Genomic DNA, 25,908 nt, shown 5'->3' with positions numbered 1-25,908 from the left:
AGCTATGTTGGAGAGTAAAGGAAATGGTAGGCTTTTGGACATTCCCACTTTGTTTATGATTTAGTGAGACTGAGTCTAAGGCCTTACAGTTAAACATCATGTCATCAGCTGGTTTCAGATAAACTATACTTAATTAGGTTAAGAAAGTGTTCTTTTGCTACCAAAATTGGTAGTAAAAGTAAAAACAACAGCAACCACAAACCAAGAATAGGTATTGAATTTTATTGGATTGAATTTGGAATTTTTTTTTTTAATAACATAAAGATGGCTCTGTCATCTTTAATTCCTAAGAACTAGCAGATTCAATGCAGAAGGCGATGGCACCCCACTCCAGTACTCTTGCCTGGAAAATCCCATGGACGGAGGAGCCTGGTAGGCTGCAGTCCATGGGGTTGTGAAGAGTCGGACACGACTGAGCGACTTCACTTTCACTTTTCACTTTCAAGCATTGGAGAAGGAAATGGCAACCCACTCCAGCGTTCCTGCCTTGAGCATCCCAGGGACGGGGGAGCCTGGTGAGCTGCCGTCTATGGGTCGCACAGAGTCGGACACGACTGAAGCGACTTAGCAGCAGCAGCAGATTCAAGGGTGAAATGGTGAGCTTTTCAAGCTCACTATTTAAAGTTCTGAGGGCAGAGCAGGCTTACTCAGCAAAACCCAACACTCAAAAAGGAACGGCATGCAAGGTTACGCCAGAGGAAAAGAGGAACTGGTGGTTGCTATTTATTTAAAATTTTTAAGGAAGTTGTTTATTCCCAATAATTGAAGAGATCAGAGAGGCATTTAATCATTAGACTGTCAAACAGAACTCTACTACAGCTGATTAAAATCTTTTAAAAAATTTTTATGGAGAAAGACTTCATCACTGTCTCTACTGATATGCTCCAATGTTTTCATGCTTAACCTGGAATTTCTTCCTGATCTGAATGTTTCTTGCTGAGATACAAGCTTGTTTTTCCTCCTATGCCTCGTCTTAAAAAAAAAAAAAAAAAACAGTAATTTTGCTATAAAATAAGTGCAAGAACTCATAAGGAACTGCACCCCATTAAAAAGCCCAGGATTCACATGACCACTTGAGTGTATTCCACTGGCTCAGAGACAGCAGGGTTCACAAAAGTCCAGAAATCGGGCTTGTGCCTCTTTGGGTTGACATTGACATAATCTGTGGCTTCTTTTATGTTCTCATAGTCCAGGACAGAGTCATTTCTTCGATCTCCAGGGGCTGCAAAGACTACTTGTGTGTAGTTGACATCCTTGGTGACCTTGGGGGGAAAGCAAAGAAATTTGGGTCAAAATTCCTACCACGTTTGGAGAAAGTATTCAACTCAGAGGCCCGCCCTGGGCCAGATGGGAAAGATGGGTCCCAGGTAGCCGTGTCTGAGAGCAGGGCCAAGGCAATGAGAGAGATTGCTCCTTGTACCTGCGGCAACGAATGGCTTAAGCAAGAAAAACGTGGAGACTCTCCAAGTGAGGTCGGGACTCGGGGTGGACTTTGGCCAGTAACTGGGTCATGGGGAGAAGGGGATTTCCTGTGAGCACCTTCATTGTTCGAGCCCACTCAGACCCACCTTGTGTGGATGCTCTGTGTTGTTGGTACAGGCCTGTGAGTGAAAACCCGACCACCCTCACCGAAGCCTGCTACAATGACTCCGTGGCCCTCCTTCCTTGCTCCCGCCTCTGTAGCCCAGGTGACCCCAGACTGCTGGAGTGTCCCTTACCTGGGAGGTGGTGGGAGGTGAGCTGTTTGAGCTGTCAGAGCTATCTGAGGACGTGTCACTGTCATCTAGGGAAAAATAGAAATTGTTCTTCTTCTAAAGGAAGCCAGAAGGTGTTTAGAGAGTATAGAGGCGATGGAAGGAAGCATGAGACAAAGACAGAAGCAGAGCCAGCAACTCAAAGTGGAGTGGGGGAGAGAGATCAGTGTCCCCCAGAGAGAACAGGGAATGGAGCAGAGAAAGTGGAAACCTCTGTAAACAGCCAGGAACAGATCCAAGAGTCCAGGCCCTGGTGTATTTCCAGCTCCATCTAAAAGTAAATACCAAGCCCGCAAGGCTGCCCTGTGCTTGATAAGGACTGTCTGCTGGAAGGGGAGTAGGCGGGATGTGCTGAGCCGCTATGGCCCAAGGCAAACAGATCTGGCCCCAGAAATCACAGGCATGCTTCTAATCTAAGCCTGTCACTAACTCCAGGCAGATTACATTCCTCTTTGTGCCCTGATCTTGTCCCCAGTGACAGAGAGGGTTGGACAAGGATCTCTGAAGTCCCTGCCAACCACCGCGTCTCTGACTGCAGCCAGGCTTCAGGGAAGCTTTGGGATCAAGGGTCATGGTGAGGCCAGTGCCTCTCTGCCTCCTTGGAAACCCTGAGTTCATGCAAGTGGCATCTTCTGCGTCCCTCATGCATTGAGGCCTTATCTTGGTGCGGAGGAAGCCTGACAACCAGATTTCTCTAACGGAAAAGATAAAATTTAGAAGGATGGAGCAAACTTAAATCAACCAAAAGATAAAGCAGTGGAAAGGGTAGTCTCTGGTGAGTGAATGTCTTGCTGCGGAAGCGGCAGTTTCCACTGTGTGAAGAGAGTGGCCTGGCGGGTCTCTCAAGTGGGGAGAGAGAGAAAACAGCAGGAGTGTGGTGTTCCTGTTGGTCCCCTTGCCGGAGGCAGATGTAGATGTGAACCGTCACCAAGACTCAGGTTTATTAAAATGCCCAGATCCCATGGCTGGGAGCAGACAGAGGTGGTTGAAATCTGGGCTCTAACTAATGGCGGGCAGAAGATAAGACACCACAGTGTCACAAAGACAGGAGCAGAGACAGCCCCAGGCCTGAAGTAAGACCTACGCAAAGCCCACTGCGTCTGCCACACCGCACAGGATGGGGGGCCTTCTCAAAGCAGGGGCCTGGCTTGGCCTGCACTGGGGAGGGTGTGAGGAATCCTCCGGCTCGTGGTTTGGGCAGGAAGGCTGGGGCTGCTGCGAGGAGGCTCCCCGATAGTCCAGACAGAACAGAAGCAGCGTCATGACACGTTCTCCTCGCAGCAGTACTCACGCCGGTAGCGGGGCTCAGGCACCAGGACGTTCCTCTCTGCCCGAGTCTCCTTCCTCTCCTCGGCAGCAGGCGGGCAGCAGTGAGTTGGACATAAGCTGGGGGCCTGGGACCTGGCCCCTTTTAGAATGCGCTCGATTTCCTTGGCTACCGGGGACAGGGCAAGAGTCAAAAGTGAATGTTCTCCTGGTCGTGCACATCCTGGATCTGTGAACACAGCTCTCCTGAGGGAACACTTGTCCGACAGATCTCTTCAAACCTCGGCCCTCCTCTGCTCAGAACCCTACAGTGCCCCTCGCCTCACTTGGAGTAAAACCTACAGTCCAAGCCGAAGGCCTCACTCCCCTTCCCCTTCCTGCCGCAGCGCAGCTCCATCCAGCCGGGCCCCTCTGCTTCCGCCATAATGAGCAAATCTCCCCGCTTCTCCACGTTGTAGGCGTGGCTCACTTCCTGGCTTCCCTCACGTTTAGACTCAAACGTCAGCATCTCAGGGATGCTGGCTCCCATCCAGTTCATACCTCCCTGCCTTGCTTCATCTTTTTCTCTATACTTCCCGTGCCCTGACACACATTTTACTTGTTCGTTTGTTGCATTACCCACGGAATGCAAGGTTCATAACTGCACGGATTTTTATTTTGTTTCCTCTTGCACTGGATAAATTAATGAATGACGAGAGAAGCTTAGACTTACATCATCCTGCTCAATCCCTTGTCTTAGCACAGCCCAAGCAGTGTTATTTTATTTCCCCTAATTATAATGTCTTCCTCAGACAGAGCGTCCTGCTTTTCACTGCGAATCAGCTCAGAAATTTAAGCTCATATCTTAGTCTAACCATACTCCTTTCTCTTGTAATTCAAGGCCATTTCTACAGGTCCCTTGGCGGTGATGAAGGAAATTTACTATGCTCAGGTTAAGTGAGCCCAACCTCAAGAGCATCACAGAAGCTTGTCTCTAGGCAGGAGGTCTGGGTAGCAAAAGGACTCTCAGCCATCATTCCCAAACACAGATGGGCTGGGTCAGAGCACAGATAACCCACTAAGAGGTTGGTGGAGTGACCTGGCTAGTGATTCCTCAAGTAGGATTTCAAGTGATACTTGGGGGCTCATCTTGCTGTGGGCTTGGGAACGGTCCCTGAGAGGGGCCAGGAGGGAAGAGAACGCTGAGCCAGTTACCCATGTGCCTGCTGAGCAGGTAGTTGATGACTGCGAGGAGACAGGTCTGCAGGATCAGCGACACTACTGCGATCACTACTCCATGCCAGACCTCCATGACCCTGTTGGGAAATGAGGAAATCAGGTGAGAGGTTCTGGAGGTGCTGAGATGGCTGCAAACCCATCCCTGCCCCAAGCCAGGGGCAGCCTGCAGGTACTGCTGTTGTGGCTTGAGTCCCTTTCCTCTTGAAAGGGAAGGCTTCAGGGCCCAGGGAGGGTGATGTGCACAGGAAGTGATGTTACTGACACGGGAACCTGAGCTGGCTCTCTCCAGACCACTCACTGAGCCAGCATGACAAGCTCCTGGCAGGGCTGCTGCGGGTCGCGAGTGGGGCGCGGGCTCTCTCCAGTACCTCGTCTCCACGCAGCACCCCCGGCAGGATGGCCTGGAGACCTGCAGTGGGTCAGAACTCTTGGGCAGTCTCTGCTGCTGGGGAGTCCTTTCCTTTCCTCTCCCCAGATTCCAGTTTTTGAATCTACAAAACAGGCAGTAACAGTATTAGTGTCTGCCAGCCGGTAGGCACTGGCTTGCTGCCAGCCCCAGGGCTGAGCACCCCCGCAGCCCAGCCTTCCAAACTGATCCACACAATCCTAGGACCTAGATGTCACTGCTCTCCTCTTATAAGGAGCCACGTGAGGCCCAGAGGGCTGAGGGACACGTCTGAGGCCCTACAGTCAAGCCTGGTTTGAGCTCTACATCCAAGCCTACACCCCCAACATTCCGTCTCTTCTCCAGAGCCTTGCCTGCTACTGGAAGCACAGAGGAATCCCATAGGAGCGAATACACTGGGAGAGATTCTGTGAAGCATACCAATGTCTCACACACACACACACAGACACACACACGCACCCACACTGCTGAAAGGAAATAAATTAGGAGTTTGGGATTAGCAAATACAAACTACTATATATAAAACAGATAAAAAAAAAAAAAAAACAAGGTCCTACTGTATAGTACAGGGAATTATATTTAATAACCTGTAATAAACCATGATGAAAAAGAATATATATATATATATATTCTGAGTCATTTTGCTGTACTTCAGAAACTAACATGATTTTGTAAATCAACTATACTTCAATTAAAAAAAAATTTTTAGTGTCAAAAATAAAGACCACAGCACTGAATATGGAGTGTATTATAAAACAAAGCCAAGATGGTTTCAAAGCTTTTGAAATGATCTTTACTTAGCACAAGATGGGCCATACGATGGCCCATTGTCCTGCTGCAGACGATAAATGCTGAAAAGCCTTTTATTGCCGATAAAGCTTATTTTCTCAATCAGGGTTTCCAAGTGTTAGGGGTAGTGTGGAAAGTCCTGCCTTTTTTACTTCTATCTGTAGTTCTGCACTGGGTGGGCCTATCCAACATCCAACTGGGACTAAGTTTGGAGAGAGAGGAGGCAGTAGCTGAGGAGGGAGCCTGAGAGGTTTGCCTCCACCGCCTCGCCAGGGCTGAGTGTTGGCCAGCCTGGAAGCTGCCAGAGAGAAAAAACTACCTTCTCCCCTACGTCCTTTACCAACCAACAAGCCATTCTTTGGGAACAACCTTTCTTGTGTAAGGTCGAAAGTTGGGAGCAGACTTCCCTGGTGGTCCAGTGGTTAAAGAAGTTGGCTGCCAGTGCAGGAGACACAGAAGAGCCCACGTGCCACAGGGCGACTGAGCCCGCGTGCCTCAGCTCCCGAGCCCCAGAGCCCAGGGCCCGCGTGTCGCCGCTGAGCCCGCACACTGCAACCAGAGAGGCCAGCGCACCGAGCCCTGCTCCCGCAAGAGGAGCCACCACGGTGAGAAGCCCGCACACGTAACCAGAGAGGAGCCCCTGCTTGCTGCAGCCAGAGAAAGCCTACATGCCGCAGCGAAGACCCAGAGCCGCCAAAAGCAAAGCAAGGAGAAAAATGGGAGCAACACGTGCCCAATTTAGTCATCATACTTAGCTTAAGTCCCCTCTTTCTGACATAATAAGTTCTGATGTAATAAATTCTAGACACTTCCTCCAAAGGAACCTAACTCTATCCACTCTTTACTTTTCTAGTTAAATGAGCAAAGTATACCTAACATCATCACTCTTAAAGAATGCTATTTAGTTTGATTTATAAAGATGGATTCAGCATCCAGACATGAGTTCTTCATTACATACAGATTCGGCATGTGAGATGGGTCAGGAAGATGGAAAGTGGGAACGTTCTAAGTAGGGGAATTCCCCTTACCCCGCTTCATCCTAGCACCCACCACCCTGGTGCCGAGGAGCACCAGAAGGTTATCTCTGGAGAAGGAGTCTCCTGTGGTTCCTTCTGCAGGAGTGTTGCATTAACTCACTTTCGTCATGGCATGAGGGGGTCACTGGGAGCAGGAGGTGGAAACTGATCCAGATGGCAAGCCAAGTGAGAGGGGACCCCAGGAAACTACCTACCTCCCCCCTTTACACATGGCCATCACCAGACAGTTAGTATCAAAATCATATTGATTATGTTCTTTGCAGCCGAAGATGGAAAAGCTCTATACACTCAGCAAAAACAAGATCAGGAGCTGACTGTGGTTCAGATCATCAGTTCCTTATTGTAAAATTCAGGCTCAAACTGAAGAAAGTGGGGAAAACCACTAGGCTATTTGGGGATAACCTAAATCAAATCCCTTATGATTACACAGTGGAGATGATGAATAGATTCAAGGGATTCGATCTGGTATACAGAGTGCCTGAAGAACTGTGGACAGAGGTTCATAACATTGTACAGGAGGTGGTGACCAAAATTATCCCGAAGAAAAAGAAATGCAAGAAAGCAAAGTGATTGTCCAAGGAGGCCTTACAAGTAGCTGAGAAAAGAAGAGAGGTGAAAGGCAAAGGAGAAAGGGAAAGATACATCCAACTGAATGCAGATTTCCAGAGCATAGCAAGGAGACATAAGAAAGCCTTCTTAAGTGAACAATGTAAAGAAATAAAGAAAACCAATAGAATGGATAAGACTAGAGATCTCTTCAAGAAAATTAGAGATACCAAGGGACCATTTCATGCAAAGATAAATAAAGGACAAAAATGGCAAGGACCTAACAGAAGCAAAAGAAATTAAGAAAAGGTGGCAAGAATACACAGAACTGTACAAAAAATCTCTTCAGTTCATTTCAGTCACTCAGTCGTGTCTGATTCTTTGTGATCCCATGGACTACAGCACACCAGGCCTCCCTGTCCACCACCAACTCCTGGAGTTTACTCAAACTCATGTCCTTTAGGTCAGTAATGCCATCCAACCATCTCATTCTCTGTCGTCCCCTTCTCCTCCCACCTTCAAATTTTCCCAGTATCAGGGTCTTTTCCAATGAGTCAGTTCTTTGCATCAGGTGGCCAAAGTATTGGAGTTTCAGCTTCAGCATCAGTCCTTCCAAAGAATAGTCAGGACTGATTTCCTTTAGGATGGACTGGTTGGATCTCCTTGCAGTCCAAGGGATTCAATAGTCTTCCCCAACACCACAGTTAAAAAGCATCAATTCTTCAGCACTCAACTTTCTTTATAGTCCATCTCTCACATCCATACATAGCCACTGGAAAAACCATAGCTTTGACTAGATGGACCTTTGTTGACAAAGTAATGTCTCTGCTTTTAATATGCTATCTAGGTTGGTCATAGGTTTTCTTTCAAGGAGCAAGCGTCTTTTAATTTCATGGCTGCAGTCACCATCTGCAGTGATTTTGGAGCCCCCAAAAATAAAGTCTGACACTGTTTCCACTGTTTCCCCATCTCTTTCTCATGAAGTGATGGGACCAGATGCCATGATCTTAGTTTTCTGAATGTTGAACTTTAAGCCAACTTTTTCACTCTCCTCTTTCCCTTTCATCAAAAGGCTCTTCAGTTCTTCACTTTCTGCCATAAGGGTGGTGTCATCTGCATATCTGAGGTTATTGATATTTCTCCTGGTAATCTGGATTCCAGCCTGTGCTTCATCCAGTCCAACATTTCTCATAATGTACTCTGCATATAAGTTAAATAAGCAGGGTGACAATATACAGCCTTGATGTACTCCTTTCCCAATTTGGAACCAGTCTGTTGTTCCATGTCCAGTTGTAACTGTTGCTTCTTGACCTGCATACAGATTTCTCAGGAGGCAGGTCAGGTGATCCGGTATTCCCATCTCTTGAAGAATTTTCCACAGTTTAATGACCCAGATAACCGGGATGGTATTGTCACTTACCTAGAACCAGACATCCTGGAGTGTGAAGTCAAGTGGGCCTTAGGAAGCATTGCTACAAACAAAAATAGTGGAGATGATGGAATTCCAAGTGAGAAATAGATTTAAGGGACTAGATCTGAATGACAGAGTGTCCGATGAACTATGGATCAAGGTTTGTGACATTGTACAGGAGACAGGGATCAAGACCATCCCAAGAAAAAGAAATGCAGAAAAGCAAAATGGCTGTCTGAGGAGGCCTTACAAATAGCTGTGAAAAGAAGAGAAGCAAAAAGCAAAGGAGAAAAGGAAATATATATCCATTTGAATGCAGAGTTCCAAAGAATAGCAAGGAGAGATAAGAAAGCCTTCCTCGGCGATCAATGCAAAGAAATAGAGGAAAACAACAGAATGGGAAAGACTAGAGATCTCTTCAAGAAAATTAGAGATACCAAGGGAACATTTCATGCAAAGATGGGTTCAATAAAGGACAGAAATGGTATGGACCTAACAAAAGCAGAAGATATTAAGAAGACGTGGCAAGAATACACAGAAGAACTGTACAAAAAAGATCTTCATGACCCAGATAATCATGATGGTGTGATCACTCACCTAGAGCCAGACATCCTGGAATGTGAAGTCAAGTGGGCCTTAGAAAGCATCACTACGAACAAAGCTAGTGGAGATGATGGAATTCCAGTTGAACTATTTCAAGTCATAAAAGATGATGCTGTGAAAGTGCTGCATTCAATATGCCAGCAAATTTGGAAAACTCAGCAGTGGCCACAGGACTGGAAAAGGTCAGTTTTCATTCCAATCCCAAAGAAAGGAAATGCCAAAGAATGCTCAAACTACCACACAATTGCTCTCATCTCACATGCAAGTAAAGTAATGCTCAAAATTCTCCAAGCCAGGCTTCAGCAATATATGATCTGTGAACTTCCAGATGTTCAAGCTGGTTTTAGAAAAGGCAGAGGAACCAGAGATCAAATTGCCAACATATGCTGAATCATAGAAAAAGCAAGGGAATTCCAAAAAAATCATTGACTTCTGATTCATTGGCTATTCTAAAGCCTTTGACTGTGTGGATCGCAATAAACTATGGAATATTCTTAATGAGATGGGAATACCAGACCACATTACCTGCCTCCTGAGAAACCTAAGGACAAGAAGCAACAGGTAGAACTAGGCATGGATTAATAGACTAGTTCAAAATTGGGAAAGGAGGACAAGGCAGTATATTGTCACCCTGCTTATTTAACTTATATGCAGAATACATCATGTGAAATGCTGGGCTGGATGAATCACAAGCTGGAATCAAGATTGCTGGGGAAAATATCAACAACCTCAGATATGCAGATAATGGCAGAAAGTGAAGAGGAACTAAAGAGCCTCTTGATGAAGGTGAAAGAGGAGAATGAAAAAGCTGGCTTAAAACTCAACATTCAAAAAATAAAGACCATGACATCCAGTCCTATCAGTTCATGGCAAATAGATGGGGAAAATATGGAAACAGTGTCAGATTTCAATTTTCTTGAGCTCCAAAATCAATGCAGATGGTGACTGCAAGCACAAAATTAAAAGACGCTTGCTCCTTGGAAGAATAGCTATAACAAACCTAGACAGTGTATTAAAAGGCAGAGACACCACTTTGCTGACAAAGGTATGTACAGTCAAAGCTACATTTTTTCCAGTAGTCATGTATGAATGTGAGAGTTGGACCATAAAGAAATCTGAGTGCCAAAAAATTGATGTTTTTGAACTGTGGTGCTGGAGAAGACTCTTGAGTCCCTTGGCCTGCATGGAGATCGAACCAGTCAATCCTAAAGGAAATCAGTCCTGAATATTCATTGGAAGGACTGATGCTGAAGCTCAATCTCCAATACTTTGGCCACCTGATGTGAAGAACTGACTCACTGGAAAAGACGCTGATTCTGGGAAAGATTGAGGGCAGGAAGAGAAGGGGGTGACAGAGGATGAAATGGTTGGATGACATCACTGACTTAATGGATATGAATCTGAGCAAACTCTGGGAGATAGTGATGGACAGGGAAGCCTGGTGCTCATGGGGTCGCAAACTGTTGGACATGACTTAGCAACTGAAGAACAACAACAAACAAACCCCTCCCCTAAGTCCCAGGACGGATTGATAGACAATCTGATACTCCCCAGTGATCAGCTAGCTCTAGAAAGAAAGTTCAGTGCAAAGTTACATGCACAGGATAAAATTTGCAGAGCCAGGAGGCTGGAAATGAAACACCAGAGTGATGAAGTGAGGAGGCGATTATTCACGAAAAACAATGATATTGAAAAATTAGTTGACTGGATTGAAGAAAGGGCATCGATATATTTTAAATACCTGATCTAGTCTTATTTTGGATAAGCCATACTTAAATTTCTACAGATACCAATTTCTCAAGCAAATTTCTCAAGGAAGTATGTTAGTCACTCAGTCGTGTCTGACTCTTTGTGACCCCATGGACTGTAGCCCACCAGGCTCTTCTGTCCATGGAATTCTCCTGGCAAGAATACTGGAGTGGGTTGCCATTTCCTTCTCCTTCTCAGGGAAATTTTGGTACTAATCCTGATTTCTGGGGCAGACGTAAAAAAAACGATTTGATGTTACCAGGAGAGCTTTATTGAATCAAAAAAAAGCATGAAAGTCACGGGAAAGGGCTGGAAGCAAAGCCAGTGTGCCAGGAAATCAACAGTTTCTTTTTAAAAGGCACTCTTATGCTTTAGGAATGCTGACTTCATATTAAATGCCTCATTTGTCCTTAATCGCAGAAGTTATTCCGCTTCTTCCACTGAAGGGGTTGGTAGGGATACCACTAGGGCTGTATTCTGAAACCATGCTCTAAGTTTTCATTTTTTTAAGGCTCCTCTCTATTTATTAAAAATCAAACAACTAAGAGGCATTTGTAATTAAAAAAATTAGAAGTGCAAATAAGCAAAGCATTTCATAAAATGAACCCAAATTTCATTCCATAAAATTATCTTTGTGTTTTCATAAATATATGCACTTTGTACGTGTATGGAAATATTTGTATACACAATCTTTTTGAAACAAGGCACCATACTGAGTAGTTACTTTTCCACTTTGCTTAATAGATCATAAACTTGTTTCCAGATCAGAAAAACCTCTGTTAAAAAACCCCAATCTGGGCGCTCACTGGCCAAATTTGACACCTAGATGATTTTATTTGATAATGTACTTTAAAGATTTGTACGTGGATGCCCTGAGGAAAGTCATGTACTTTTCAGTCCCTGACTGATCCCTGAAGGCATTGGAGTTTGCCTTCAGTTTTATGGCATCACTGAAAATGATTAGTATTCTACTTTACCAGTATTTCTTACTATTCTTCAGTTTTATGACATTACTGAAAATGATTAGTATTCTACTTTACCAGTATTTCTTACTATTCTTCAGTTTTATGACATCACTGAAAATGATTAGTATTCTACTTTACCAGTATTTCTTACTACTCTTCAGTTTTATAGCATCACTGAAAATGATTAGTATTCTACTTTACCAGTATTTCTTACTACTCTGGACATTCAGAGGCACACAGCTCCTTGTCTAAAACTGCTTGTGTACTGCCTGGGAGACCACGATAACAGATGTAACAGGCCAAAATGACCCCTCACGTTTCCAAATGTCTCCCTGAGGCAGTCACTTTTGCCCCCAGTTGAGAATCACTGCATTAGATAAATGTTACATTATGTTAAAAGCATTATCTTATTTGGTCTTTTTATTCAGAACAGTATTGCCTACACTTCCTCCTTTCATTTTAATATATTATGAGCATCTTACTCGCTAAATGACACACTACCTGTGTCCTCAATATCTAAGATAAAAGTCAATACGGATCCAAGTTCTGTTCCCTTCTAGGTGTGAATTATTGAACTTCTCAGTGTCTTAGTTTCTGTACCTGTTAAATGGGGTTAAGGATAGTATATACCTCACAGAGTTCTTGTCGGGGCTTGGGGAGTTACGTTTATAGAGACCTAAATACAGTGGCAGGCATGTGGAAAGCACTCAGTAGTTACCAGGTATTATTCAACCCTAAAACACTGCACCAAGTTGGTGACTAGAGCGGAGCTATAAAAATTCGGTCTGTGTATTTTTGGAAGCTTAGACATTCGGTTTTGAGTACAGTTTGAAGATAAAATCTTGGCAGGATGAGGTTTGAAAATGATGACAGATGCCATTATTTAAGTGGCTAATGGCCCCTAACCGCAATGTGCAGGTTGTTCCTTGGGGGCTAAGTGCAGATTGCTGATCAGACAGTCGGCAGAAACATCTGCTCATTTGTGTACACACCCCAAACAACCGGGAAATGAGCAATTTGAAGTAATTAAGTTGTGAAAAAAATGCCTGGACCATGTGAGAGTTTGGTACGCCTCGCTCCACCATCAAGATGTGACTGTCCTGCCCTCTTTCAGGTTTGGATACCCAGCCCCATGTGAATGCAGTGTCCTGCCAACTGCCTGCAAACCACAGGCCAGCAGAGGGCCGAGAGCATTTCTTCTGTTTTCTTTGAACCTGGTGGAAACCCTGAGGCTGGATTCACATTCTTATTTCCCCCTCTCCTGCTAAAGGAGCTCTCTCGTGGCCTTTCTAAAAGGTACACCCCTAAAAGAGGTGAAATAATAAAAACACAGCTTTTCCTGTCTGATGCCATGCTTTCTTTGGATAGATAAATTCAGAAAGAGCACAACAGAAGATGATTTATGTAAACATCACATGGATTAAAGTAATCGTAATCAATATTGCTAAGCAGACTTGATCAATCTTTTAAAATTAAGTAGCTTTTATGTTTAAAATGGATAAGCAATAAGGACCTCAGTTCAGTTCAGTTCAGTTCAGTCACTCAGTCATGTCTGACTCTTTGCGACCCCATGAATCACAGCATGCCAGGCCTCCCTGTCCATCACCAACTCCCAGAGTTCACTCAAATTCACATCCATCGAGTCAGTGATGCCATCCAGCCATCACATCCTCTGTCGTCCCCTTCTCCTCCTGCCCCCAATCCCTCCCAGCATCAGAGTCTTTTCCAATGAGTCAACTCTTCGCATGAGGTGGCCAAAGTACTGGAGTTTCAGCTTTAGCATCATTCCTTCCAAAGAACACCCAGGGCTGATGTCCTTCAGAATGGACTGGTTGGATCTCCTTGCAGTCCAAGGGACTCTCAAGAGTCTTCTCCAACACCACAGTTCAAAAGCATCAATTCTTCAGCAAAAAAAATAAGTAGCTTTAAAGATTTTTTTATAAAGTGTTTATAAAAAGATTTTGGGGAAATTTTTATTAATTTATTGTCTTTAAAATGAAGAATTTGAGCTCTAAGATAACAAGACAGGGAGATGAGAGCCAGGCTCCTCCTCCTGGCTCAGTTACTTGCTACCTGTGTGACCTGGGACAGGTAGAAATTCTTTCTACGCCCAGCACTTGTAGTACTCCTAAGGCTCTTTCTGGCCCTTAACATTCTGTTCTTTAAAGATGGAATTACAGTAGGGGAAAGGAAAGTGTAGTTGGATGGAAATGGAATATTTTGAAAGAAAAACAATACATTTTTCTATTTTATATCATTCAGTCTCCTTCACTCTACTAGACTTTTGTCCTCTAATTGAATATGCAGTTTTGAATAATCAAGAAAAGAATGAAACATAAATAAGCCAAACTAATAATAGCTATAACCACATAAACGGAGGAAGCCAAAAATTGTGAAATTCCTGACATTTTTCTGTGTGTGGAAATATCAATAAAATTATCGATTTCCTAGAAAAATATAGATTAATGAAATGGACTCCATAAGGCACAGAAAACTTAAACAGACTAAAAGCAAAGCAAAATAACAAGAAAGAAGTTTGGGATCCGAGTTTGGTACCTCTCGAGCAGCTAAAGGCAGAGAACTTGGAGTCAGATAGTCTGGCTTCACATCCCAGCTCATCCTCTGCATGAGTTGGGTCTAATTATTTAACCTCTCAAAGTCTCTGCTTTCTTACTTGTAAGATAAAATCAATAACCACTAATTCTCAGGGTTTGATTAGATGAACATAAATGATACCCACTTCTGCAGATGAAGTAAGATGAGGTATGTAAGTTATTCTAGCTTTTGTCACATAGTAATAAGCATCCGATAAATGACAGCTATTATTATTTGAAATTAAAAGCAGTATAAAAACTATCTACTCAAAATCTGCATCCAGATAGTGTTACAAATGAATTTTTGAAATTTTAAGGAACATAGGGCACAGAAAATAATGGAAGGCTCTCCAGGCTTATCTCGTTTATGAATACAGAGGTAAATGCATGATTATATCAAAAGTTGCTCCACCTTGCTTATAGTTTCCTTCATTGTGCAAAAGCTTTTAAGATTAATTAGGTCCCATTTGTTTATTTTTGCTTTTATTTCCATTACTCTGGGAGGTGGGTCATAGAGGATCCTGCTGTGATTTATGTCAGATAGTGTTTTGCATATGTTTTCCTCTAGGAGTTTTATAGTTTCTGGTCTTACATTTAAATCTTTAATCAATTTTGAGTTTATTTTTGTGTATGGTGTTAGAAAGTGTTCTAGTTTCATTCTTTTACAAGTGGTTGACCAGTTGTCCCAGCATCCTTGTTAAAAAGATTGTCTTCTTTCCTTTGTATGTTTATTCTTGCCTCCTTTGTTAAAGATAAACTGTCCATAGGTGTGTGGATTTATCTCTGGGCTTTCTATTTTGTTCCACTGATCTATGTTTCTGTCTTTGTGCCAGTACCATACTGTATGGTGACTGTGGCTTTGTAGTAGAGCCTGAAGTCAGGCAGGTTGTTTCCTCCAGTTCCATTCTTCTTTCTCAAGATTGCTTTGACTATTCAGGGTTTTTGTATTTCCATACAAATTTTGAAATTATTTGTTCTAGTTCTGTGAAAAATACCATTGGTAGATTGATAGGGATTGCATTGAATCTATAGATTGCTTTGGGTAGTATACTCATTTTCACTATGTTGATTCTTTCAATCCATGAACATGATATATTTGTCCATATATTTGTGTCCTCTTTGATTTCTTTCATCAGTGTTTTATAGTTTTATATAAAAAACCTTTTCAGTGTCCTATAGTTTATAGGTCTTTTGTTTCTTTAGTTATAGTTTATAGTCAAGGCTATGGTTTTTCCTGTGGTTATGTATGGATGTGAGAGTTGGACTGTGAAGAACACTGAGCACTGAAGAATTGATGCTTTTGAACTGTGGTGTTGGAGAAGACTCTGGAGAATCCCTTGGACTGCAAGGAGATCCAACCAGTCCATTCTGAAGGAGATCAGCCCTGGGATTTCTTTGGAAGGAATGATGCTGAAGCTGAAACTCCAGTACTTTGGCCAGCTCATGCGAAGAGTTGACTCATTGGAAAAGACTCTGATGCTGGGAGGGATTGGGGGCAGGAGGAGAAGGTGATGACAGAGGATGAGATGGCTGGATGGCATCACTGACTCAATGGACGTGAGTCTGAGTGAACTCCGGGAGTTGGTGATGGACAGTGAGGCCTGGCGTGCTGCGATTCATGGGGTCGCAAAGAGTCAGACACGACTGAGCAACTGAACTGAACTGAACTGAACTATAGTTTATAGTTTCTTTAAGTATAGTTTATAGGTTTTTTTGTTTCTTTAGGTCAATTTATTCCTAAGTATTTTATTCTTTCCATTGCAATGGTGAATGGAATTGATTCCTTAATTTTTCTTTCTGTTTTCTCATTGTTAGTGTATAGGAATGCAAGGGATTTCTGTGTATTATTAATTTTAAATCCTGTTACTTTACTCGATTCATTGATTAGCTCTGATAATTTTCTGGTGGTGTCTTTAAGGTTTTCTATGTAGAGGATCATGTTATCTGCAAACAGTGAGAGTTTTACTTCTTTTTTTTCAACCTGGATTCCTTTTATTTCTTTTTCTTCTCTGATTGCTGTGACTAAAACTTCCAAAATTATGTTGAATAGTAGTGGTGAGAGTGGGCACCCTTGTCTCGTTCCTGACTTTAGGGGAAATACTTTCCATTTTTCACTATTGAAGATGATGTTTGCTGTGGGTTTGTCATATATGGCTTTTATTATGTTGAGGTATGTTCCTTCTATGCCTGCTTTTGAACAACAAAGGAAACTATAAGCAAGGTGAAAAGACAGCCTTCAGAATGGGAGAAAATAATAGCAAACAAAGCAACTGACAAAGAATTAATCTCAAAAATATACAAGCAGCTCATGCAGCTCAATTCCAGAAAAATAAATGACCCAGTAAAAAAATGGGCCAAAGAACTAAACAGACATTTCTCCAAAGAAGACATACAGATGGCTAACAAACACATGAAAAGATGCTCAACATCACTCATTATCAGAGAAATGCAAATCAAAACCACAATGAGGTACCATCTCATGCAGGTCAGAATTGCCGCTATCAAAAAGTCTACAAACAATAAATGCAGACAGAGTGTGGAGAAAAGGGAAGCCTCTTACACTGTTGGTGGGAATGCAAACTAGTACAGCCACTGTGGAGAAACAGTATGGAGATTCATTAAAAAACTGGAAATAGAACTGCCATATGACCCAGCAATCCCACTGCTGGGCATACACATTGAGGAAACCAGAATTGAAAGAGACACATGTACCCCAATGTTCGTTGCAGCACTGTTTACAATAGCTAGGATATGGACGCAATCTAGATGTCCATTGGCAGACGAATGGATAAGAAAGCTGTGGTACACATACAATGGAATATTACTCAGCCATCAAAAAGAATGCATTTGAATCCGTTCTAATGAGGTGGATGAAACTGGAGCCTATTATACAGAGTGAAGTAAGCCAGAAAGAAAAACACCAATACAGTACATATGGAATTTAGAAAGATGGTAATGATGACCCTATATGCGAGACAGCAAAAGAGACACAGATGTAAAGAACAGATTTTAGGACTCTGTGGGAGAAGGCGAGGGTGGGATGATTTGAGAGAATAGCATTGAAACATGTATATTACCATATGTGAAATATATCACCAGTCCAAGTTTGATGCATGAAACACGGCACTCAAAACCAATGCACTGGGAGAACCCTGAGGGATGGGATGGGGAGGGAAGTGAGAGGGGAGTTCAGGATGGGGGACACATGTCCACCCATGGCTGAGTCATGTCGATGTATGGCAAAAACCACTACAATATTGTAAAGTAGTTAGCTTCCAATTAAAATAAACTAATTAAATTATTTTTTTAAAAGTTACTACAGGGAAACTAGGCTCCCTAACTTCAGACTCTACTACAAATCTACAGTAATCAGGGGGCTTCCCTGATAGTTCAGTTGGTAAAGAATCTGCCTGCAATGCAGGAGACCCCAGTTTGATTCCTGGGTCACGAAGATCCGCTGGAGAAGGGATAGGCTACCCACTTCAGTATTCTTAGGCTTCCCTGGTGGCTCAGCTGGTAAAGAATCTGCATGCAATGCAGGAGACCTGGGTTTGATCCCTAGGTTGGGAAGATCCCCTAGAGAAGAGAAAGGCTACCCACTCCAATATTCTGGCCTAGAGAATTCCATGGGCTGTATAGCCCATGGGGTCGCAAAGAGAAGGACAGGACTGAGCGACTTGCACAGTAATCAGGACAGTATGGTACTGTCACAAAAACAGACATAAAGATCAATGGACCAGGATAGGAAGTCCAGAAGTAAACCCACACACATATGTCAACTAATCTATGATGGAGGAGACAAGAGCATATGATGAAAAAAGACAGTCTCTTCAATAAGTGGTGCTGGGAAAACTGGGCAGCTACATGTAAAAGGGGTCGCTTCCAAGCATGGAAGCAACCTAAGTGTCCGCCGACCGTCCACAGAGGAACACATAAAGAAAGCGTGGTGCATGTATACAATGGAATATTGAAGTCACTCAGTCGTGTCCGACTCTCTGTGACCCCATGGACTATATATATAGCCCACCAGGCTCCTCCGTCCATGGGATTCCCCAGGCAGGAATACTGGAGTGGGGTTGCCATGTCCTTCTCCAGGGGCTCTTCCCCACCCAGGGATCGAACACGGTCTCCTGCATTGCGGGCAGATGCTTTACCCTTTGAACCACCAGGGAAGCCCTCGGCCATAAAAGAGAAGGAAACAAGGCCATTTGCAGCAACATGGATGAACCTACAAATTATCATACTACAAAATATCATACAAAGTAAGTCAGACAGAGATATTGCTTATATGTGGTATCTAAAAAAAAATGGTACAAGTGAACTTATTTACAAAACAGAAACAATCACAGATATAGAAAACAACTTACGGTTATGAGAGGGAGGGGAGGGAGAGATAAACTGAGAGATTGGGATAGACATATGCCACTCTGTGCTGTGTGCTCAGTCACCCAGTCATGTCCAACTCTTTGTGACCCCGTGGACTGTAACCCACCAGGTTCCTCCATCCATGGGATTCTCCAGGCAAGAATACTGGAGTGGGTTGTCCTCCTCCAGGGGATCTTCCTGACCCAGGGATTAAACCCACATCTCCTGCAGTTCCTGCACTGCAGGCAGTTTCTCTAACACTGAGCCACTGGGGAAGCCCCACACATACACACATATCCACTCTTTTTTATTTTCTTTTCCTATATAAGTCATTACAGAGTATTGAGAAGTGTTCCCTGTGCTATATAGTAGGTTCTTATTAGTTATCTCTTTTATATATAGTAGTGTGTGTAGCGAGAAGGCAATGGCACCCCACTCCAGCACTCTTGCCTGGAAAATCCCATGGATGGAGGAGCCTGGTAGGCTGCAGTCCATGGGGTCGGTAGGAGTTGGACATGACTGAGCTACTTCACTTTCACTTTTCACTCTCATGCATTGGAGAAGGAAATGGCAACCCACTCCAGTGTTCTTGCCTGGAGAACCCCAGGGACGGGGAGCCTGGTGGGCTGCCGTCTATGGGGTCGCACAGAGTCAGACACTACTGAAGCGACTCAGCAGCAGCAGCAGCAGTGTGTGTATGGGGCACAGTGGTAAAGAAACCATCTGCCAGTGCAGAAGCTGCAGGAGATGTGGGTTTGATCCCTGGGTCAGGACGATTCCCTAGAGAAGGGCATGGAAACCCGCTCCAGTGTTCTTGCCTGGAGAGTCCCACGGACAGAGGAGCCTGGTGGGAAACAGTCTATAGGGTCACAAAGAGTCGGACGGGACTGAAGCGACTTAGCACGCACACATGTGAATATGTGTGACTGATTCTCTTCGCTGTACACCTGAAACTAACACAACATTGTAAACAAACTATACTCCAATAAAAATTTAAAAATAAATTTAAGTTACTCCAGGGATATCCAGGAGATTAATTATTACAATAATGAAAACTAAGGTTGAGTGTTTTCCATGTGGCTTTTATCTTCTTGCTCTACAAGAACGGACATCATCACCATTTCCTAGATGAGGACACTGAGGTTGTCCAAGAAGTGAACAATTTGCCCTTGTGCCCCCACTGGAAGAGTCTTTTTAATTCAAGCTCATCTGACTTAAAAGTCTAAGCCTCGATCATTTAAGGAACTGCCATTTATATACTATAAATACATGGATAAATCAAAAAATTTAAACTATGATCGCAGTAAAATGCCAAAAAACATTTGATAAAATTGAATACTCATTCATTATTACTATTTTTTAATTAAATGTTTTAAATTGTATTGGAGTATAGCCAATTAACAATATTATGATAGTTTCAGGCAGACAGCAAAGGTACTCAGTCATACATATACATGTATCTATTGTCTCTCAAACTCCTTTCCATTCAGGCTGCCACATAACACTAAGCAAAGTTCTCTGTGCTGCACAGTAGGTCCTGTTTTTCATCCATTTAAAATATAGCACTGTGTACTTGCTCATCCCAAACTCCCTAACTATCCCTCATTTCTTTATTTCTTACATTATTAAAGTTCAAATGTGAGGATTGCTTCTTACTCTAATAAAGAATATCCCTTCTATACCAGCAATCAACATCTTACCAAATGGTAAAATATTTTAGCCGTTATTTGAGAATGAAGATGTCTGCTGTAACCATTTTAAAAAATTAATCCTAGAAATTCTAATTCCTGGAAGTTCCTCCAATCTATAAAAATAATATTGAATATTTATTGAGCAGGCTCTCTGTGGCTGACACTTTTACATATGTCTACTCATCTGCTTCTCACAACTACCTAGGAGGTAGGTACTATTATTATTACTTCCATCTTACGGAGGACAGAACTCAGACACAGAGAAGTTAAATGAGTTGGCCAAGATAATGAGAAGAGTTAATGAGGCTTTGTGCCCAGACAGGCTGGTGCTGGAGCGTCAGCTAATAACTTATGCATGAAAGAAATGGAGCAAGTAAAAGTCAAGTTTATCCTTATTTGCAAAAGATGTGATTTTATACCTAGGAATCCCAAAAGAATCAATTGAAAAACCAGTGAAATTAATGAGACTGCTCAGGAAAGTCCTAAGGGCATGACAAATATTCTAAAATTACCAGCCATTCTTTCTATTTTTCTATAATAGAAAATAGAAGTGGGGACAGGGGGAACGAGGAGCCTTATCAACCATCACAACAGATAGTGCTAAGAATTATTTTAATTATAAGAGAATTATTTTATAGAAAATTCTAGAAATTTACTGAGAAACCTAAAAGACTTAAACTAATTGAAAGACATCTAATGTTTCAGATTGGGAAGTTAGAAGACTAAAAAAACTGCTTTGAAATTGATTTATTGGTCCAATACAATTCCAATCAAAATTAGAGAGAGAATTTTTTAAACCTCAAAATTATTCAAAAATTTATTAGGAAAAAATAATAACAAGCCAGAAAGGTTGGAACATAATTTGAAAAGGAATTGTAACAAGGTGGGTTCCCACCTTTTTAAAACCATTTTTAAAAAGTAGTGTAGACTTGCAAAATTATGTTTAGAAAAAAATTAATCTAGGGAAAGAGTCTTCCGTGAAAAATTACAAGACAGTTATATTTAGCTTGTACTTTATTGTATATATGTAGTATACAATATACAATATGATCACAACTCTGTAAAAAATGAATATAAAAAGAATAAATATTTTTAAAGAAAAAAAAACTCTAGATCATTAAAAAAACTATGTCTATTAGATTACCCCTCAATTCACATGATTCTGTTCATCAAATCCAGAAAATTCATTGACAATAATTTTGCATATTAAATATAAATTTTCTCATGAACATACATTTATGGAAATTAAATTGGGGAGTCTGTTTAAATGTGCTTTCTTCAAAATGGGGAAATGGGAGAAAACATACCTAAATATTAAAAGTTAGGTACTGAAATGTTATGGGTGATTTTTTCTAATGAGGGGAAAAAAAGGTATTTTAAGAGTGTAAAAACAAGTCCAGAAATTCTGAGTAGCTTAAATTAACATGAGACCAGATTTCTCTACATAAATGTCTTATTTACATCTAAATTCTATCTCACCATGTTAATAGAACATTGAGATAGTAAATTAAATGTCTGAATTTCAATGAATCAAATATTTATTGAGTGGTCTGTGTGTGGTCCTGGATGAAATACCCTTGGCCATGAAAAGGGGAGAATGCTATCTGAACTTCCAAGAGCTCATGTTATACTTGGAAAATCAAGACATTAAGGTGTAAAAAAAAAATCAAAAAGCACAAGAAATGCTGTGATGAAGCATGATGAATCGTCAGAAGATGTGCATAAGGTGTAATGTTTTAGAAGAAAAAGAGATGCCCGTGCAATAGAATCTTTATAGAAGAGCCACTGAGATGGATGGATGGGTGGAGAATGGAGACCACAGCACTCCAGCTGAAGCTATCTGCCAGCTCTGGCTGTAGAGGACAGCTGTAATGGAATTGCTTGTCTGCAACAAAGTTCACTGTATATTGACCACATGGGAATAAGAGGATATGGGGGAAAGCTGGGTATGCTCCCCAGAAACCTCACAAGCAAGGGCAGGGAAATGGTGAGAAACAGGGACTCAGTGGTTAGGTGAACCGGGCTGGGGAATCCCAGCTCTGGCCTTCCTAGCTATGACTTGCTTTCTGTCTTCTGGTCCCAGAATTTTATGGGGATAATGAGGATGTCAGTTGTTTCCTTTTAACTCAAGTTGTGTGCTTCCTATATGCCAGCATCATTCAAAACATTCTGAATAAAGTATCTTGTTTAATTATCTTAACCCTCAAAATAAGAACGTTATGAAGTAGATACTATGGCTGCCCTGCTTTTGCATAGGAGAGAACCAGGCTTTAGTTCCCCGTGAAGGGGAAAGAATTCAAACCCAGGCTGTTTGAGGCCAGAGCCTTCACCACACTACACACTGTACTGAAGACACTTAAGTGCTTGGCATATAGAGGTATACAACAGGGGTTGATCCTTAGACCAGAAAGAGGGTTCAATCCCTGTAAGTTGGCTTACCTATATAAATGCACCCATTTCCACAGGCCCTCACTCATGATTTTCAGATGGGAGGTATAAGCAATCCAATTAACAAAGCTATATGGTCCTGGGAGATCCTTGGTGCTACGAGTGTCCCTATGTCCAGGCACCAGGGAACAGAGAAGGTCAAACCACCGTGAAAGGGAGGAAACAGGGCCTGACAAACCCCACGGAGAAGACGACAACAGAGTTAGGGTGTTACCTCTGTCCTGCGTATCAGAGGAATCGTCCCTAGGTTTGCTTCAGCTCTGGTCACCATGGTAGGGACCTCACCCTAGGCAGCTGGGACACATCTGGAATATGAAATGAAAAACCAGGTCAACATTGTAGCTCAACTTTCTAGACTCATCTACCTTGGACACCTTGCTTCCTCTCTCTGAGCCTCGGTTTCCCTGTCTAGAAACTAAAGGGGATGAGTTAAACAGATTTAGTTCTGATATTTTATTGTTTTAGAGTTCCTTTAAAGTGACATAGATGATAAGACTCAAATTCACAAGAAATAGCAACTGTGAGTCTCAATCAGCCAAGCCACATCTCCAGTCACGTGGCTTTATAGGTGCAGGCACTTCCAATTTTTAGGAAGAAAACAAATCATCCTAAATTTCTGATTAGTAATTTGATGGAAAGCCTTTTTACAAACAATTACTTGAGATGATGGACAGGGAGGCCTGGCGTGCTGCGATTCATGGAGTCGCAAAGAGTCAGACATGACTGAGTGACTGAACTGAACAGAACTGAACTGAACTGACTGACTTGAGATGATTGCAACTTAGAGCCAAGACTAATTCAGCAAGACAATTGCAAGTAACTTAAGCAATATTCAGAAGTCATTTTGCTAGTTCTGCAAAGCTCCAGGTAAATTGGAGGGGCCAGCCAACAAAATTTTATAGAATTGACCAACTAGATTTTAAAGAAACTGAACGCCTTCTACAGGGTATGCTCAGTTTGTGAGTGCTTTAGTGGCTGGAACCAGGTCTAGTCCATACTTAGCTCCGCGATTCCTGGCACAATATTTAGACTCTAAATTTTAGAGGCAATGTATGGGGAAAAGCACTTTGATTTAATAACATTCTGTACACATTGCAATTCAATCTGTTTCCATTAATAAATACTGTTTAAGCTTGGTGGGGAGTGGGGCACTTAATGTCCCTGAGCCTAATTGCCCTCCTCCGTTAATCAGAAAGCCAAAGGCCTCTCTCACAGGATTTGTCAAGAGGGATAAGTGAGACCATGGAAGCTTCCAGCCCTGTTCCTGCCTCACTGCTGGGTCTCAGGGCCACAGGCTTATCTCCTATTCTGTTCAGTAGGACCTCATGCTCAGAAGGGCCCCATGATGGGCCTAGAGCTCTGCTGTTGCCATCTTTAAATTCTTAATAATTTTTAAAAGAGGGACCCCAGATGTTTATTTGCACTGGGCTCTGCTGATCATGCAGCTGACCCTACTCAAGGTGTTGTACTGGGTAGGGTTGTCGAAGCCCACACAACAAGGCCCATACAAGGAACAAGAGCAGGATCCCAATTACCACATCTTCCTTGAATGCCTAGTCTACACTCCTGAGCTCCCCGGGCTGCAGAGACGATGGCAAGAGGCCTGCTCTAAAAACACTCTTCTGTGCTGAAGTCCTCCAGAAGAGCTTTCTGTCACCAACTTCAGTCAAATCACTCAACACCTTTGTGCCTCAGTTTTCTCAACTGTAAAGAGAAACTATGAATAGCACCTGTATTTTCAGAGCTGTTGTGAAGATTGAATGAATTAATCTACATGATGCTCTTAGAGCAGTTCCTAGGACATAGGAAGCTCTATGTAAGGGTCAACTATTGTATTTTGCTGTCATTGTTGCTGGCTTTTCTTTGCCTGGATGTTTGCATGGCTTTTCCTGGTCTGGATGTTTGCATGGCCTTTTTCTTTGACAGCATACATTTTCTCATTCTCATTCATAACATTTTTAAACTGCCAGACTGGTTTGTTTCCCACAAAACATCCCAGTTCTTTGTAGCTCAGAATGAGTCTTAAGGGAAAAACTCACGTAGCGGGGTATTCTCTGTGATCTGGTTCACAGATGACTTGAAAAGAGTCATTAATTTATAGCTACTATTGCTGGAGCACCCGACTGGGTGCTAAATGTCCATTGTCTGTGATCCTCATAGCAATACTGTACCATGGCTGGTTTTATACCCATTTTGTAGATGAGGAAATTGAGGCTTATAAACATTCTGCAAAGTTCTTTGGATCTGGTTCTGTCTGCCTCCAAAGTCACCTTCCAGCTGGAGCCCTGAAGGCTGCTGCTGCTATTGCCAACAGATCTCAGGTCTCAGGAGCAAGAGGCTAATTAATGTCCAGGGACTTCCCGGGCGATCCAGCGGTTAAGACTGCATGCTCCCAATGCACAGGTTCAATCCCTGGTTGGGGAACTAAGATCCCACATGCCTCCAGGTGCGGTCAAAAAGAGAGAGACACTGAGGTCTGTGAAGTGCACGGTGCCAAATCTTAAGCTCACTCCAAGAGGATGGCAATTGAATTCCACACCCTGGCATCCTAGCGTGTAAACAAAGAATCCGCTCTGAAATTTGAGTACATTTATATTCACAAACAGACACACATCCCTTTAACTAATTTTAAATCCTACTGCCCAGATAATACTTACCCCCAGGACCATGAGAAAGGTCTGGGCCCAGCCTGTGTTTCAGCGGTGTCCTGATGGAAACATCTCCCTCACCACCCCCCAGCCCCACCCGGAAGCTTGTCAGCCACTGGAGGTCAGTCACCAATGTTTCATCATTTCCAACAGGGCGGGGGCATGCTACTCAAAGATAATGATCTAGCTCGGTTGAGAAAAGCAGGGTGAAGCAACAGATACCACCTCCTATCTCTCTTGGCAGGGCTCTGCCCTTCTGCTCTGTGCAGTTTATGTCTGTGGAGAGTAGTAGTCTCTTTCCCTCCGTGTGAACACAAATTTAAATACCACAAATACACGTGTGGCCTGGTGGAGTGGAAAGGGCACTGCAGGAGGAGGTAGGAGGCCTGGGTTCAAGGCCCAGCTCTGGCACTCATTT

General features: G+C 42.8%; 1 protein-coding gene across 2 annotated transcripts; it reads right to left on the bottom strand.

Annotated features, from left to right (window-relative positions):
- Nucleotides 1-248: 248 nt before the first annotated feature.
- RHEX (regulator of hemoglobinization and erythroid cell expansion) lies at nt 249-25,589 on the bottom strand. Of its 2 annotated transcripts, XM_014483068.2 has the most exons (7): nt 25,500-25,589; nt 23,057-23,147; nt 4,607-4,729; nt 4,215-4,315; nt 3,046-3,189; nt 1,719-1,783; nt 249-1,262 (listed from the first exon to the last, which is right to left on the bottom strand). In XM_014483068.2, the coding sequence occupies exons 4-7, from the start codon at nt 4,309-4,311 to the stop codon at nt 1,062-1,064; spliced, it is 507 nt and encodes a 168-aa protein (XP_014338554.1). In that variant the 5' UTR covers nt 4,312-4,315; nt 4,607-4,729; nt 23,057-23,147; nt 25,500-25,589; the 3' UTR covers nt 249-1,061. The 2 variants fall into 2 exon arrangements, with proteins under 2 accessions (XP_014338554.1, XP_070240521.1); XM_070384420.1 differs by lacking the exon at nt 4,607-4,729.
- Nucleotides 25,590-25,908: the final 319 nt, after the last annotated feature.

Source organism: Bos mutus, chromosome 16 (assembly GCF_027580195.1).
Source record: "Bos mutus isolate GX-2022 chromosome 16, NWIPB_WYAK_1.1, whole genome shotgun sequence".
NCBI lineage: Eukaryota > Metazoa > Chordata > Mammalia > Artiodactyla > Bovidae > Bos > Bos mutus.
This window is presented reverse-complemented; position numbering and strand designations above follow the sequence as displayed.

Excerpts from the sequence above, each read along its gene's own strand:
- RHEX (XM_014483068.2), bottom strand. The coding sequence starts at position 4,311 with ATGGAGGTCTGGCATGGAGTAGTGATCGCAGTAGTGTCGCTGATCCTG. Across the intron at positions 1,784-3,045 it reads GCCTGAGCCCCGCTACCGGC|ATGACAGTGACACGTCCTCA; the intron begins GTGAGTACTGCT and ends ATTTTTCCCTAG. Across the intron at positions 1,263-1,718 it reads CACCTCCCACCACCTCCCAG|GTCACCAAGGATGTCAACTA; the intron begins GTAAGGGACACT and ends TTTCCCCCCAAG.